Genomic DNA, 15,781 nt, shown 5'->3' with positions numbered 1-15,781 from the left:
CACTGAGCTGCATGCCAGCCTCACTGTCTCCATTTTACAACCTAAAAGTCTCCTGTTTTTATGTTCAGCGTGCTGCTTATTGACTCTGACCTGGCTTCAGCCTTTATGGCCATGCTTACTAGTATGGGAGCAATACTGCTTGACCCACAATTGTGAGAGGACAATTATTTCTCAGATTTGCAAACACATTTAGTACTACAGAAATACCAACTTAATAGCCAGTACAGTACATAAAACATGAGGAAGAGAGAACAAACGGTAGGGGAATGAAAGTCAGGTAAGGGGAAAGGGTGGGGCATGTCTGTAAGTGTATTCAGAAGAAACCAGGAAAATTTTCACCACCTCCTTATGTGGTCCTGACCAGCCTAGAACTTGCTATGTAGACCAGCCTGTCCTCAAACTACAGAGTTCATCAGCTTCAGTCTCCCTCTTTAGAGATGGGACTAAAGTCCATGAAAAGGACTGTTTTTGTAGGGTATATAAATGATTTCCAACATAAATCTTCGGCGAAACAAATGATCAAAATTGGGTCTGCCCTTTTTGTTTATAACAATACCTTCCTGAACAAAAGAGTTAATTTTTTGAAAGGGTACTACCTAACTTATAAAGTAAAATAATAGAATGAGAAAAGTACATATATATAATATTTTGTAATACTTGCCTGTGTTGACTGTATTACTGTAAGGTCATTAATATAGCAAAATCCTGCCCCCATGGCAGATCGAAGGCCTGCAGTCCCAAAAGTCATCCGGCAACAAAGACGATCACGCAATTCCTTGTTCATCCCATTCCGCAAGAGATTTTCAATCTGCTCTTTTGTTTTGGGATTCTGTTTTTTTTTTTAAAAAAAAAAAAGCAGATCTAATTGGGAACACAAAGTTCGAATACTAAGCCTGTCCAAATGTAAACTCTTAAGCCTGGTTCATTTGATTCCAAAGATACTTATTAAAATTAGTATATACTACAAAAATACAGTACTATTTATGCATATACATAAATATATATATATATTCACTAAAAATGGCATGTATTATTTATTTAAAAATCCTTCTACTTACTGCGTCATCAAAAGAGCCAGGCCCTACTGAGGGGAATTTACATATATCTTTTTTTCTATAATCTTAAATTTAAGAGCTATGAATAAAATGTTCCTTTTAGTCAATTAAGTTAGAGTCTGTATTACATTTTAAAATATAGAGGCAAACTATTGGATAAATGCTATCAAAACACACCTCCCAATTAATTACCTACTTAGCTAACTCTTCAAATCAAGATAAGCCAGGTATGGTAGCACATGCCTATAACCCACCAATGGATATAGTTCTAATTGATAATGCCAAACAATAAATCATCTTTAGCTTGGTTCTGAGAGAATTCTATAAGGCCAAGTACTAATGCAGGGAATGGAGGATAATGGTGACAAGATAGCTTGATAGGTAGAGTACATGCTGCTTTTCCTACTCATTCCTCTCTATCTCCTTCCCAGACCTCAACCAAGATCACATATACTTAGTTACTTTGTGTCTCTACAGAGAGAGCGGACTGACAGGAGGGTCTCAGGGCAGCCTCTCCACACTGCAAGCTTGATGGCCAGACTGGGCTACACAAGACCTTGTTTAAAAAACTGAAAATAAATGACCAAACAAAGTTACAAAAAAAATCCCACCCTACTGTTCTTTAAAAAAATCACATTCCACTAATGTATAGCACCAGCTGACCATAAGATTCTGGGCATCAAGTGTGTCGTGTTAGCTTTTCATTAAAATGCAAACTTGTCTGGAAAGAAAGGGCATGCCAACATTCATATTTAGAGTTTTAGCATGTACTGGGCCCTGGATTCAACCCCCAATATAAAGAAAGAAATAGGCAAGCAAATAAAAAGATCAATAGATTCCAAATTAAAATAAAGTTATGAGAAAGCCTAAATGGAACTTTCTGGTACTTTTTATGGGAGAACCAAATATTAAAAAAACAAAGTCAAATATAACTTCTCTCTTCAAAGTTTCTATGAGTTGAATCTGCATTAGTCACATTTTCTACATCAATAGCTTATATAATGCTAATGAGTGCTAGGCATTACAAACCAAGGTACCTGCAAGGTGTTCAATGTTAAGAGAGCTTTGTACTTGTACATAAAAACATTATCAAATCATAATTTAAACCAGTTTCTGATTATAGTAGAAATGAAAGTAACTAGAGTTTGTGAGCAAGCTAATAAGACATAGGAAATCTACTAACCGAATTTTCTTTCTTTTTGAGACCGAGTGTCATGTAGCTCAGGCTGGGCTTGAACTCACTATGTAGCCAAGGGTAGCCTTGGACTCTTGATTCTCCTGCCTCTGTCTCTCAGGCATGTTCCACCATACCTGGCTCTAAGATTTTAATCTGTTTAAAATCTTAGAGCCAGGGTGTGTATGTGTAAAACCTAGATTCAAGTACTTCCTGTTTTATAAATGGCATACACTAACATCTACACAGCCTGTATAAAAATATCAATAGCTATTAGGAGAAAAACCTAAACAAAAGAATATTTAAGCTACCAACAAACTATCCCAAAGTCAAAGTCAAAGTAATTTTTTAATTTTTATTTCAGATTTGAAAGATATAAAATGATCTGGAGACCGTTAACATTCTGGGATTACAGCAAAACCTGACTGGCCTTTTTTTAATGTACAGAGGGTAAGAACTGATTTAGAGTTACAGAGACTGTAAACTGGGATGGTCTTTTCAGAGTAACTGCAGCACTGCATCAAATTTTAGATTGCATATGCTCTGGACCGACAAGATTTTTGTGCTGAAGCAACATTTTCACTTTACACAATTATCGACACTAGAATCTTCACTGCTGCATTCTTGTTGGTAGCATCATTGTGACTATTACATACATGAACAAAATATGATTTACAGAAGAAGCCAGGAGCAACCAGCTAGCATTTAAGCAGGGTTTGAACACATTTGGTTGAACATTTAGTCTAGCTCTAAGTACAGAACATTTGTATTGAGCAAGTTATAAAATGTAAAAAAACAAACAAACAAACTGAGCTCCGGGTACAAAGCGAAACAACATCCTTTTTGTTACACCTACACAAATGTACAAATGATCCAACAATAATAATGGGCTGACTGAATATACCTCTAATGTTAATGGCACAAAAGTCAGTGTAGGACCTAAAACATCTCCTCTGTGTTGCAAATCTCGGAGCCAGTATTAACTTAATTCCTGTTTCTTAAAAAGCTGGAAGTTTGAGAAAAATAAAAATGGATAAAGAATCATGATGCATCAAACACAGTAAACCTTTAAGGAAAAAAGTTAAATGATTGTGGTGACAGGCATTTGAGGTCTATTTTAAATTCACATGTAGACAGAATTACATGGTGTTACAAACTTAGAAAGAAACAAAATAGCTTTTACTTTTCAGATAATAAAATTGAAATTGTAATTTTTTAATTTTTATTTTTTGGTTTTTCAAGACAGGGTTTCTCAGTAGACTTGGCTGTCCAGGCTGGCCTTGAACTCAAAGATCTATCTGCCTGACTTTGCCTCCCAAATGCGGGGATTAAAGGTGTGTGCCACCACCATCTGGCTTGAAATTGTATTTTGTTGCTAAAAATCTTTAAATAACTATGATGTCAATAAACTGTAACAAGGACCCAAAGTAACATAGGTAAATCATTTTAAAATGTAATTTCCTTGATTATCTCAGATATAATAAATGAAAAGGCAAAACGAGCATAGGAGTGTACACCTGTAATCCCAGCACTCAGGGAGGCAGAAGCAGGCAGGTCACTGTGAGTTCAAGGTCAGCCTGGTCTACAAAGTGAGTCCAGGACAGCCAAAGCTACACAGAGAAGCCCTGTCCCAGAAAAAAAAAAAAAAAAAAAGGCAGGCAGAAGCATATATAAAGTATTTTAATTAGCATAAAAGGAGCTAAGGAGCTTACATGTATACCATGTGGACATATTCCATGTTAAAAAAAAAAAAAGGCTAAAAATACGTATTTCCCCTGAAGGGAATACCAGAAGTGGAAATTGAGATGAAAAGTTGACATTTATGTTTTATAGCCCTAGCCCTAGTGCTGTCTAGATATTTCATAGAACCTATCTTTTCTTATAAATACTAGCTTTGTATTTGTGAATTTGTATTTGTGAATTTATGTGAATATTTTTCATCTCATAAGCTGCTTTTATTGCATCACTTCCTGAGAAGTCTATTTCTATGCATCCCAGATTGGGAGAGAACTGGTAGACCAGAAAACTGATCGCTGCACCCACCTCCAGCTTCATGACTGTAACTTGGATTATTTACAGGAACAAGGGCAACTTCTAGCAGCTACACTGCTAAGACTCCCTCCTGGAAACTGTTAAACATATATATATCCTCAGGGAGTGGAGAGGCTGTTTGGTTGGTTGGTTGGTTTGCAATCAGGTCTCCTTGTGTAGCTCTGACTGGCCTGAAACTCACTCTGTAGACCAGGTTGGCCTTGAACTCACAGAGATCCACCTGCCTCTGCCTCCCAAGTGCTGGGATTAAAGGCTTGTTACCACCATGCCTGGGTTGACTGTTGCATCTTTATAAGGCTAAAATGAAGAAAAGGAAATGACTACTTATATAATACTTGTAGAACCTTTGGGTACAAATGCAAATATGAAGGAAGTGATCGTTTGTAGTTATTAATTTTTAATGTTTTTATTAGCATATCTTAATTTATACAATGCATATCATTATGCAGTACATAATTATTTCAATCATATTCTCCCCCTCCTCCACATTATTGGCTTTCTTCTACTCTCACTGATCCTTTAGTCCTGTCTTCTACTTTTATGTCTGTACTTACACTTTTAATTTATCTTTGGTGACTCAATGAGTTTCATTAGGGCCCCTCATAGGTACATGAATGAGGGTTTGTTTACTGGCGAATAGGCACCTTCTCAGTGGCTAAACCACTGAAGAAAATGGCTTTCCCAAGATAGTTTAAATACATAAAAGTGTTTATTTTCACATTCAACTTCTTATAGACTTTCATAGGTCTGAAGAAAGCTACACACTGGACTAAGTCACACAACTCTGTCTGCCAACAAATTATGGTCTTTATATTCACTCATATGAAAAACCATCTGAACTTGTCTAAGCTTTTCTGAACCTATTATGCCCATAATTAGGGCCTTTTGCATTGTTTATGTGTAATAAATATAAATGCATATAAAAGTACTTTAAATAAAAGTAACCCAAGTTTGTCAATGGGTTCACCTGTAAATCTTTTTCCAGAGCCGTGATGGATAATACTGCAAATTTGACTGAGCTTAGAATCATTATGGAAACACATCTCTGGGTGCATCTATGAAAGTGCTTCCAGGAGGTTTACTTGAGGAAAAACCTATCATGAATGTAGACTGCAGAATTCCGTGGGCTGAAGTCCTAAAAAGGAGAAAGAAGCTGAGCACCAGCTCTCTCTCTTTCTCTCTCTCTTTGTTACTATGGATACAACACAATCAGACATCTCCTTCACCTGCTGCCATGCCTTCTCTGCCATGAGGAGTGGCAGGTATTTGGTCATAACAATGAGAAAAGTAATTAATATACTGCCTATTTTATAATCCCTACGTAACATGAATCTACTTAGGAACACTGAAGTATTAGACCTAACAGCTTGAGAATAACCTAAACCATGCACTGTATCATTTAGAAGATTAGAAAAGAGTTAGAGAACATAGTATCCATTAACAATTCTAATTCCTGATATTGTTATTCATTACAGGGAACCTATGCACAAAACTCTATAATTCAGTATGTCTAAAATTACAAAACATTAAATGCTAGTCTTAAATATCTCTGTCAGAGATTCATGCTTGAACAACAAATACTAGCTTAATAAAATAAGAGAGAATCTTTTAAGTTTATGTCTAAAGAAAAGTTGAAATAGAAACTGCAATCTGAAAACCTGAAGGGTGAACACGGCTGACATTTACTTCTGAGGGTCAGCCAGGTTGGAGATCCATTTCCAGAGCCCTGAAGAAGAGCAGGGAATCCAGTCAGATGACTGCTTATTAGCTTCAAAACATAGTCATGTTTTTTTCCCCAATTGAAGCAAGCTTTATTAAACACTGGCTAGGAAGATGGACACTGGCCAGGTCCATATGCAGAATTCCCAGAGAAATGGCCCAAAATATAATCATGTAATGGGAGTGTTTACCCATGTAAAGAATCTGTGTATAATTCTAAATTTAATTTCCTCATCTTAAAAAAAATTGCTCAAATTAGCATTACTAAATTGGCCTAGATAAAAAGCTTAGATGGCTATGCTCATCATATAAAACAAAATTTAATTTAAAAATCATTTATTGAGAAAAATAAAATCCAGGAAATGAAAATGTTAACTAGACTAACACTGGAAAGTAAGTTTTAAAATACAATTTTATTATCACTTAAGTATAATATTGGATACATAAAGACTAATGTGAAAAGTTAAAAATGTCAGTTACTGTATTTTAAAACCTGCCTGGGAATGTAGCTCACTGGAGACGGCTTGCTTAGCGCACATGTCCCAGGTTTGATCTACAGCAGTATTAAAAAAACAAGAATGGGGCTAGAGAGATAGCTCAGTGGTTAAGAGCACTGGCTCCTCTTTCAGAGGACCCAGGTTCAATTTCCAGTACCCACAATCATCTGTAAGTCTAGTTCCAGGGGATATGATATCTTCTTCTGGCCTTCACGGACACTAGGCTTGCTCAAGGTATACAGACATACATGTAGGCAAAATAACCATATATATAAAATACTAAAATAATTAAAACTAAGTGAAAATACTTATTTACCAAGCATATTCTATGTACCACACATAGGCGATACCATTGGTAGAAAGAGGACCTTACAAACCTTCTTATGCAGCAAGGTAGAAAGACACATAAAGGACAGTTTCTGTAGGGAGAATGCACAGGTTCTGGGCAATCTTTCAGTATTTGGTCTAAGTTTTCAAGCTAGGGTAAGCTAAGGAAAGGGAACTGAAGGAAGCAATGTCTGGCCTGAGAAGTGAGAAGTACGGTTTGAATGCTGAAGGAGGTGGGGGAATAGAGAGTAGAAACATAATGATTCCAGTATTAGAATTACTGAGTTTGAAGTGAGAGCCACACTCAGAACACCAACCACTTTCTCTCTACTAGACTAGCTCTTCACAGTAACTCAGAAAATACAATTAAATCAAGCCACCATTTTTTCCGATTTTAATTTTTAGATGAAAATAGTTTCTTGATTTAATTTTAAAAGTTTTAAAGACACGTGCCGGGGAGGAAGAATGAATTTACTATGGCTGGATAATCAACCATTCCAACTTAAAGGACTAAATCAATAATCACTTATCACGGTCACAGTTCCTGTAGGCAGGAAGTATCTGAGGCCTCTGCTGAAAGACCCAAAGATCTGGCGGCTGGAATCAACTCTAGGCTTGCCTGTCATGTATCTGGCAGTGAAGGCTGTTGGCTAGGACAGGCTGCCAGATGGAACATCTGCAGAAGGCACTCCTTGTAGCCTGGACTTCCTCACAATGCTGGGTTCTAAGGGCAAGTGTCCTGAAAGCAAGCAGGCCAGGGAGTAGCTGTGCTACCGTTCCTGGCCTAGCCCTGGAAGGCAAGAAATTTTACCTCCACTGCTCCTGTTATGTCTTGAGGCTGTCACAAAGACTCACCAAGTTCTGGGAAAGGGAACACAGATCCTGACTTCCAATTAAGGAGTGTCAAAGTCATCAGGAACACAAAGAATGTGAGATAAAGTAAGTAAATGATGCCAGATTTTTTTTTTTTTAAAGATTCGACTTACACAAAGGGACTATATAAAACCCCAAACTTAAAAATCTGAAATACTGCTTATTCCAAGAATTTGGGGTAAAGGGTACATAGCCAGTAGCTCAAATACTAAAGAATCTTGATCCAGTTGTTCTATTTCTAGAAATTTATCCCCAAAGAGAATTATAACTGATCAGGGATGCATGTTGGGTGTCCTCAGTGGCATGGCTGGTCTTGTTCATGGCCAGCTGAGTCTCTATGTGACTGTCTCAAAAACAAAAACAAACACACCAAAGACTTAGTTCTAAGGATGCTCACTAAAATAATGTTAATAATATTAACTAAAATGTAAGTAAACTACATACTCTACAGAAAATTGGTTAAATAAAAAAGTATCACATAAGGGGCTAGGGACATACCTTAGTTGGTAAAATGCTTTCCTCCCAAGCTCCAGGCGCTCAGTGTGATCCCAGGCATCAATGTAAAGAGCTGATCTTGGTGTCATTTACTTTTAATCCAAGCTGATCTTGGTGTCATGCACTTTTAATCCAAGCTAATCTTGGTGTCATGCACTTTTAATCTTAATGATGGGAGGGAGACAGGAGGGGACCTGGGGCTCAGTGGCCAACCAACCTAGCCTAACAGGGAAGCTCCAAGCCAGTAATGGATAACGTTACTGAAGCAGACATCCAAGGTCTTGTCTCGCCACCAAATTCACATTGTACCCACAACATCCAAAAATACACATGTACCTATAAATATGAACAAGCCTATATTTGCACATATATAAATAAAAAGTATAATGGCACATTCAAAAATCATATCCAAAATCTTATTAAATTTTAATGATATATGAGATGCTCAAGACATCTTTAGGAGAGGAATGTTCATAAGCCATACATGTAATTACTCCAGATTTAAAAAATAGATATACATATATGCATAAAAATACAACTAAAATGTAACTGTTCTTATTGAGGGTAATGTAATTAGGTATAATTCCAGTGAAAGCTTAGAGAACATATTAATACCAAAGTTAATCCATAGACTGGTATTATTCATCAGTTTAAGAAATTTCCCAACAACAATCTCTTCAAATACTGCTACTGCTCTACTCTCTCTTTCCTCTCCTTAGGTGAGTTCAATCAAATGGATCTGAGAACTTTTCATTATATTATCTGAGGCCTCAAACACACTTTCTCTTTAATCTGCCTATTATCATTTTATCACTATGTGCTTCATCCTAAACCTGTCCTGCTGTCCTATCTTGTAGGTTACTAATTCTCTCTTTAACTCTTAAAGAGAGTTACTAATTGTGTTCACTGAATTCTTAGTTTTGGTATTATTTTCTATATTATTTCAGAATCAGAACTTATATTTAAAAAAATACAAGCATTTGCATTATTTTCATCTCTTGCCTAATTTTTAATTTTCTCTTTTTGACCTCTTAGGTTTGGCAACCACAGTTATTATTTTAAAGTCTGTATATCATAACTTAACATAAAGCACCTTTACAAGTCATTTGTACATTTGTTTCTGTGAATAATTGTTTATGTTGACCTGTTTCTTTATGAGTCTGGTTAACTGACTCTACACTGGATATTATATTTGCAATGTTATTAATAGGAACACATTGAGGCCTGCAATGAAGGTATTTCCTGCTGAAGCCAAGCACTGTAGCTGCAACCCAAGCACATGAGAAACAGAGGCAGAATGATCAACAATTCAAGGTCAGTTTTGGCTACAGAATAAGTTTAAGGCTACCCTGGGCTACTTGAGGTCCTTTCTTAAAACAACAGGAACAAAGATGAAAGTACTTCCCCTTATATAATTTTTTTTTCTTTTCTTGGACATCTGAAATCAACAGCAATCTAAGTTCATTTTAGCCCAATTTTCAGGCCACTCAAATGACTCAGATCTGAGATTTAGTCTGTGTTAGTGCTGACACTAAATTCATGAGTAGTCATTTGGCAGTCCTTTGGACTATCATACCCAAGTAGCAGTACTAAACCCTAAAATAAAATTTTGCCTGTTTAAAAACCTTTTAAAGTCCAGTGCTAGGAATGGGTTACATCTTTTAGAGTTGTTGGCCACTGAAGTTCCATATATCCCCAAACATATAGGCCACAGTCACTGCTTGTTTAAGCCCTCATCCTTGATTTTATTTATAGACTTTATTGCTGAAAACATATTTGAGTTATAAAACATGGAGAAATAAAGCTGGTATTGACACGGAAGCTTCATCCCTACCAGCTAATTTTCAAAGCAATAGAAAGTGCTATGAACACTACGGGAGGAGAAAAGTGATCATCAGTCACACCCACCTGTGAATACTGTGAGGCCTATAATAATGATGACTGGCATGGCAAGACATGCCACTGCAGCAATAGTGGCAAGAGCGCCACAAGAGCAATCAACCCCTTTCTGACTGGATGTAAGTCCCAGTCCACAGAATGAAAACTACACCTCGCACCAATATTTGGCTAATAGCTCATGGGTAGGCCTAAGGGAGAACCTACTATACTATTATTCCGCTACATGAACATAGTAGTAAGTCAACTTCTGATGGCTTACCATTATACCTAATCCATGCAACTGCCAACTCCCACCTAAGAAATTTCTATTAGTAGTAGAGAGTGATTAACAGAGACCTACAACTAGCCAAAGTACAGAGAGGAAGAAACTGCAGAAGATAGCCCTAAATAAAACCTTACCTCCTTCTCCCAAGGCTTAAGGATTGCTGAAGAAGAGAGGGCAGAGCAAGTGTGAGAATTCAAGGCAGTGGATGACTACAAGAAAAATGTTGCCTCTGGATGCAGCAGTGAAGCTGCACAAATGAACTCACAGCAGTTGCAACAACATGAAAAGAAAAAAAAAATAAATAGAAAGTATGAAAGTCCAAGCCAGACCAAATCCCAGCATGGAGATGGGAGGTGGGCATCTCCTGGCTTTGGAGCTCCTGGCAGTTGTTAGCTGCTGGGAGGCAGAGAGTCTTCTTTAAAAGTGTAGCTCTGGTAAGTGGACCACTCTCCAGTGGAAGACCATATATCCAAGAATATTTGGGCAATACAAATTGGTCTTGATGTGTTTCAAAAAATAAAAAATAAAGGACACAAAGTCAAAAAGTTGGAAGAGTAGTGAAGTGGGTGGATCTGGGAAGAGTTAGGCATGGAGGAGTGACTATGATCAAAATACACTGTATAAAACCTAAAAAACTAATAAAAATTTTAAAAATAAGAGGTAATTGGGTAAGCCTAAATAAAAGCTGTATATTAAATGATGTGTTCAGTATCACTGAATTAGGGTTGTTGCTGGTAGGGTTTTTTTTGGGGGGGGGAAATGTGTGTGCCAATACTAGGGATTAAACCAAATTTCCTACTATTAAGCTCTACCTTCCCCTCCTTAAAACCTTTTATTTTAAGAAGAATCCCACTAAATTGCCCCAGCTAGCCTTGAACTTGAGCTTCTCCTGTCTTAGCCTCCTATGTACCTGAGAGCACAGGTTCCACCAGGCCTAGCATCAAAATAGCTTTGTTTTTTGGTTTTAAATCATAAATATTTTTAACATATTCAATGAAAAATGGTGATTTTCCAAGTAAAATACTACATTATTGGTAATGTCAGAATAATGTTTTCCATGAAAAAAGCTATATGAATGAATTTAAGAGATAATTTTAGAGGAAAATGTGGAATAATCAAAACGGGCTTCTTTCTTTTCTTGTTTGAGGCAGAGTTTCACTGTGCTCCTCAGGCTATACCAAAGCCTTCTTAGTTCAAATGATCCTCTTGCTTCTGGCCATGCTTCCTGAAGCTTATTTCTTCATAAAAAAAAAAGAAAAACTCAGTAGAAAAGTTAATAAAATCTATGAAGACAGTTTGTAGAAGAGCAAGTAAAGATTTAAGTATATGAAAATACACTCAGCCTCATTTTTAAGAAAAAAATGAAAATTCAATCAAAAATATAGTTTTTGTTTTTTATGCTAGCATAGAAAATATTTCACACTGAAGTGTGGGGAAAAGCATTTGGGAAAGAAAGATTCCATCTCCCCAGTGCTAGGATTACCGGCTTAGGCTACCACACTTGGCTGCTTCTGCATTGTTTCAAAACCGGCAATTCATATTGCTAACAAAGTAGCAATACGAGTAGACACACGCCAGATTGATTTAATAAGGAAATAAAGACTTCTAAGGAAAAAGAACCTGAGAAAGCAGCTCTGTGAGTGCATGCCTGCAATCCCAGCACTCAGGGAGGCAGATGCAGGCAGATCTCTGTGAGTCCCAGGCCAGCCTGGTAACAAAGTGAGTCCAGACAGCCAAGGCTACACAAGGAAACCTGTCTTGAAAGAAAAAAAAAAAAAAAAAAGGATCCAAGAAAGCAAGGACTATTATGAAGGGTGATTTGGCAAAATTTTATGTCAAAACTTTAAATGCATGAAATCTAACTCAATAATCCAATTTCTGAGAACTGATACCATAGAGACACTTAGATGCGTCTGAAGACGGTGCATTAGCAACACCACAGGGATGATAATAACAAAATAAGGAGAAAAGAAAGAAAAACATAACATCAGTTAAGACTCCATAATTAATCTGGTCCACCAATTCACTAAAATCCTATACAGCTCTCAAGTGATTGGAGCCCTTCTACAAATACACCAATGGAAAGTATTTTAAATGGGAAAAAGCAAAGGGAAAAACACCAATAGGGTACAGGTTAAGTATATATGAAAATATATCAATTACTGCCTAATGTTTCTGCTTTAAAAAAAAATAGCTGGTTATAGGAAGCCAACAGTGACAGACAGTAAGTATATCTATACATATATGACCTATTTTAAGTAATAGTTTTACAGAATGGAAAGCTAGGCGTGGTAGCACACATTTATAATCTCAGCACTGAGAGGCTGAGGCAAGATGATGCCTAGTTCAAGAGCAGCCTGGGTTATACAGCAAATCCAAGGGCACCCTGAGCTATGTGGAAAAATCCTATCTCTAAAAAACTATGTAGAATGAAAAATGCTCTAAGTACAGAAATGTGGTTAAACAGAAAAAAAAAAATCAAGTGTACTATGCTAACAAGCAAAAAAAAAAAAAATAAGATAGACATGCTGACAAACACTAAATGGGAAAACAGAAATATATTTTAAGAATATCAGATTATAATTCAAATTATTTACATTAAATTAGTGACATATTTACATATATCAAAGATTTGGCTATTCACTGGGACCAAATACTATCTATTACCTTCCTCTCCTAAACCTTCAATCTATGTAAAGGATAAAGATTAAGATCACAGTTTATTGCTAGGCATAGTGACTTGCGCTTTCAACCCTAGCACTCCAAAAGCAGAGGCAGCCAGATCTCTTTAAGTTTGAGGTCAACCAGAGCTATACAGTGAGACCGTGTCTCAAAAGCAAAAAAACAGCAAGATCACACTTTGCATTAGCCTTCTAAAGAGGTTCTTTGGAATGAAGTCCAGAGGCACCTCCAGGTCATCTGTGTCTAGTCATGTGTTTTCTGGACAGGTCTGTACTGCCGACATTTGAAAAGCATTTAGTATTATGTGGAGGAATTTTAATCCAGCATCATGCAAATAATCACATCCAAAGACCTTCTAGGCCTATGTGATCCAGCTATACTGCAGACACACTTTGGATTACAGACACACTCTTAGTACATACTTCTAATTCCTAACAATGAAAATAACCTTAGTTTATAGAAGGAAGCAGCTACATTTAAGAGTGACATCTAACTGAGGGGCAGACAAACTGCCAAATCAGAGAAAGATCTGACAAAATGAGTCATAGATAGGATATGCCCAACTCTCACGAGAAGATGACAGGAAAGAGAGCTTACTTGTGCAGTACAGGGAGAGAGAGGAGTTTTGTTTTGTTTGTTTTTTACAGGGACAGGTTACAGAGAGAACAACCTAGGCAATGGTAAAGACAGAACAAACCAGAGAATGAAAAGGAACCAGAAGATTAAAACATATTACCAGAATTAGTTTGAAGCCAGGCAGAGCAATTCAGTTAGAAGCCGAGAGAAGCCAGTCAGCTTGGAGAGGCATTTGGGCCAGAATAGCTGAGTTGAACCAGCCAGTGAAAGTTCAGAAAGAGCTGGAAAGGTTTAGGAATAGCTCTCATCTCATTCCCTCATCTGAGGAAATAAAAACATTTACAGTACTGGATAGTGTTCTAGGGACTACACTACAATAACTGTTTCCTTTTTAAATTTTTAAAAAATGCTGGTGGGGGTACAGGTACAGGTTGAATCTGGAAGATGAACATAGCCGTCTGTCATATAGCAATGAAAGCCCTCCGATATCCAAATGAGTACTACTAACCTAGATCATACTGAAATAGAACTTCCTTTTGTAGAAGCACTAAGACCTCACTGCAAAAAAAGCAAAGTACTCACTAAGTTCTATCATGAAAGTGTAGATTACAGAAATGAAACTGTAGGGGTCAGTGTGACCAGTTTTAAAATTTCTATACTCAGGTAGGATACTCATTGGATATCTTAGATCTTTAATTCATTTAAAAAATGTACAGTTTGAACATTCACTTAAATATTAAACACAAGGTATAAAAATCTGGAAGGAATCATGTGTTTACTGAGATTCTTAATTAAATAATGGGTTTTATGACAGCATTATGAAGTTTAGCTATCTGCTTGTTCCAACTCATGTAAATATGTGTAAAAATTACAGTATGAGCTAATGACCTTAAGGACAAAATAAAATCATTCATTATGTAAAAATTTTGTGTTTTATTTTTCTTCAGATGCTAAATACGTGGTATTGTAACAGGCACTTAGAAGCTGCTTTTGCCATGAAGAACTGGGCAGTAACCAGCAGAACCACACCCTGACCAGACTGCTTTAATTATCCATATTTTTCCTTATGCGTAATTCTTCCCATACTCAAACCTAAAGCTATTAGTACCTTGATTTTATCTGTTCCTCTTGTGTGGTGGTGTGAATGAGAATGCCCCTCCCAACCATTATACCCTCATCTATTTGAATATCTGGTCCCAGCTGGTACAAAGGATTGGAAGATGTGGCCTTGTAGTAGTAGGGGACAGGTTTTGAGGTTTCAAAACCTGCACCATTCCTAGTGTCTCTTACTCTACTTATGTCTCAAGGTGCAGTAAGCTCTCATCTACTGCTCCAGCGCCATGCCTGCCTGTACCAGTTACTACTATTAAGATCATTGAGTCTAACCTGTAATCCCAAATTAAACACTTCCTTTATAAGTTACTTGGGCCGTGGTGTTTACCACAGCAATAGAAAAGACAACATGAGTTGATTACACCTGTTTTCCACATCAGTTCTCTCTTTAATTGGTGAACTAGAACACAGTGGTCTAGCCTATTGGAACCGCCAGAGCCAGGGCTTTTGCCTTACAATGCCAATTTACAGTGTCTTTTTCAATCACAGCCGATTTTCCACTTCTCTAGCCATAAACTGAATTTTCATGACTTTAATTCTGCCACTATCGCTTCAGCATCAGATCAGGTCTCAAAGGTTAAAGCGTTTAGTCCATAGTACTGTCCCCACTTTGTAATGCCCATGCAAGTTCTGGGCTATTCATACTTCTAAACAAAGGATTACAGAACCATAGAAGAAAGTTCTCATTGCCCAGCTCCTCATGTTCAAAACTTTTCTAGAATGCTTCACAAAACTCAAGAGGCTACTTTACCAGCTTATCATGAGAAAACAACTCAGGAACAACCGAATGGAAGAAAGAGATGAGGCAAAGACGTTGGGGAGGAGGATGAGGCACCTGTTCTCTAGTTGGTAGTCCTCCCAGTATTCAAGAGTTGTCACAGAGCTCAATTTCTAGTTCCCTTACCTTCCTTCACCAGAGTCAGTGGTTAGTGACAGGCAGAAAGGTTCACTGGTCATTCTGGTGACCAGTCTACTCTAAAGCTGTCCAGGGGCTCCACCTAATCATAAACTGAGATATGATCAAAGGAGGCTGTTATGGATAACAAAGGACACT

General features: G+C 37.1%; 1 protein-coding gene and 1 long non-coding RNA gene across 2 annotated transcripts in view; one reads left to right on the top strand and one right to left on the bottom strand.

The window, feature by feature from the left end:
* LOC132647268 (uncharacterized) overlaps positions 1 to 11,203 on the top strand; it is a 48,240-nt gene extending 37,037 nt beyond the window's left edge. Inside the window, exons 3-5 of the long non-coding RNA XR_009585641.1 lie at positions 2,594 to 2,679; positions 9,403 to 9,506; positions 10,505 to 11,203. This is a non-coding gene — a long non-coding RNA (uncharacterized LOC132647268). The remainder of the gene's footprint in view (positions 1 to 2,593; positions 2,680 to 9,402; positions 9,507 to 10,504) is intronic.
* Positions 1 to 15,781, bottom strand: part of Pgm2l1 (phosphoglucomutase 2 like 1) — a 53,171-nt gene that overhangs the window by 24,530 nt on the left and 12,860 nt on the right. Inside the window, exon 2 of the mRNA XM_021660696.2 lies at positions 662 to 829. Coding sequence (XP_021516371.2) covers positions 662 to 829 — 168 coding nt within the window. The remainder of the gene's footprint in view (positions 1 to 661; positions 830 to 15,781) is intronic.

This window comes from Meriones unguiculatus, chromosome 14, assembly GCF_030254825.1.
Source record: "Meriones unguiculatus strain TT.TT164.6M chromosome 14, Bangor_MerUng_6.1, whole genome shotgun sequence".
NCBI lineage: Eukaryota > Metazoa > Chordata > Mammalia > Rodentia > Muridae > Meriones > Meriones unguiculatus.
This window is presented reverse-complemented; position numbering and strand designations above follow the sequence as displayed.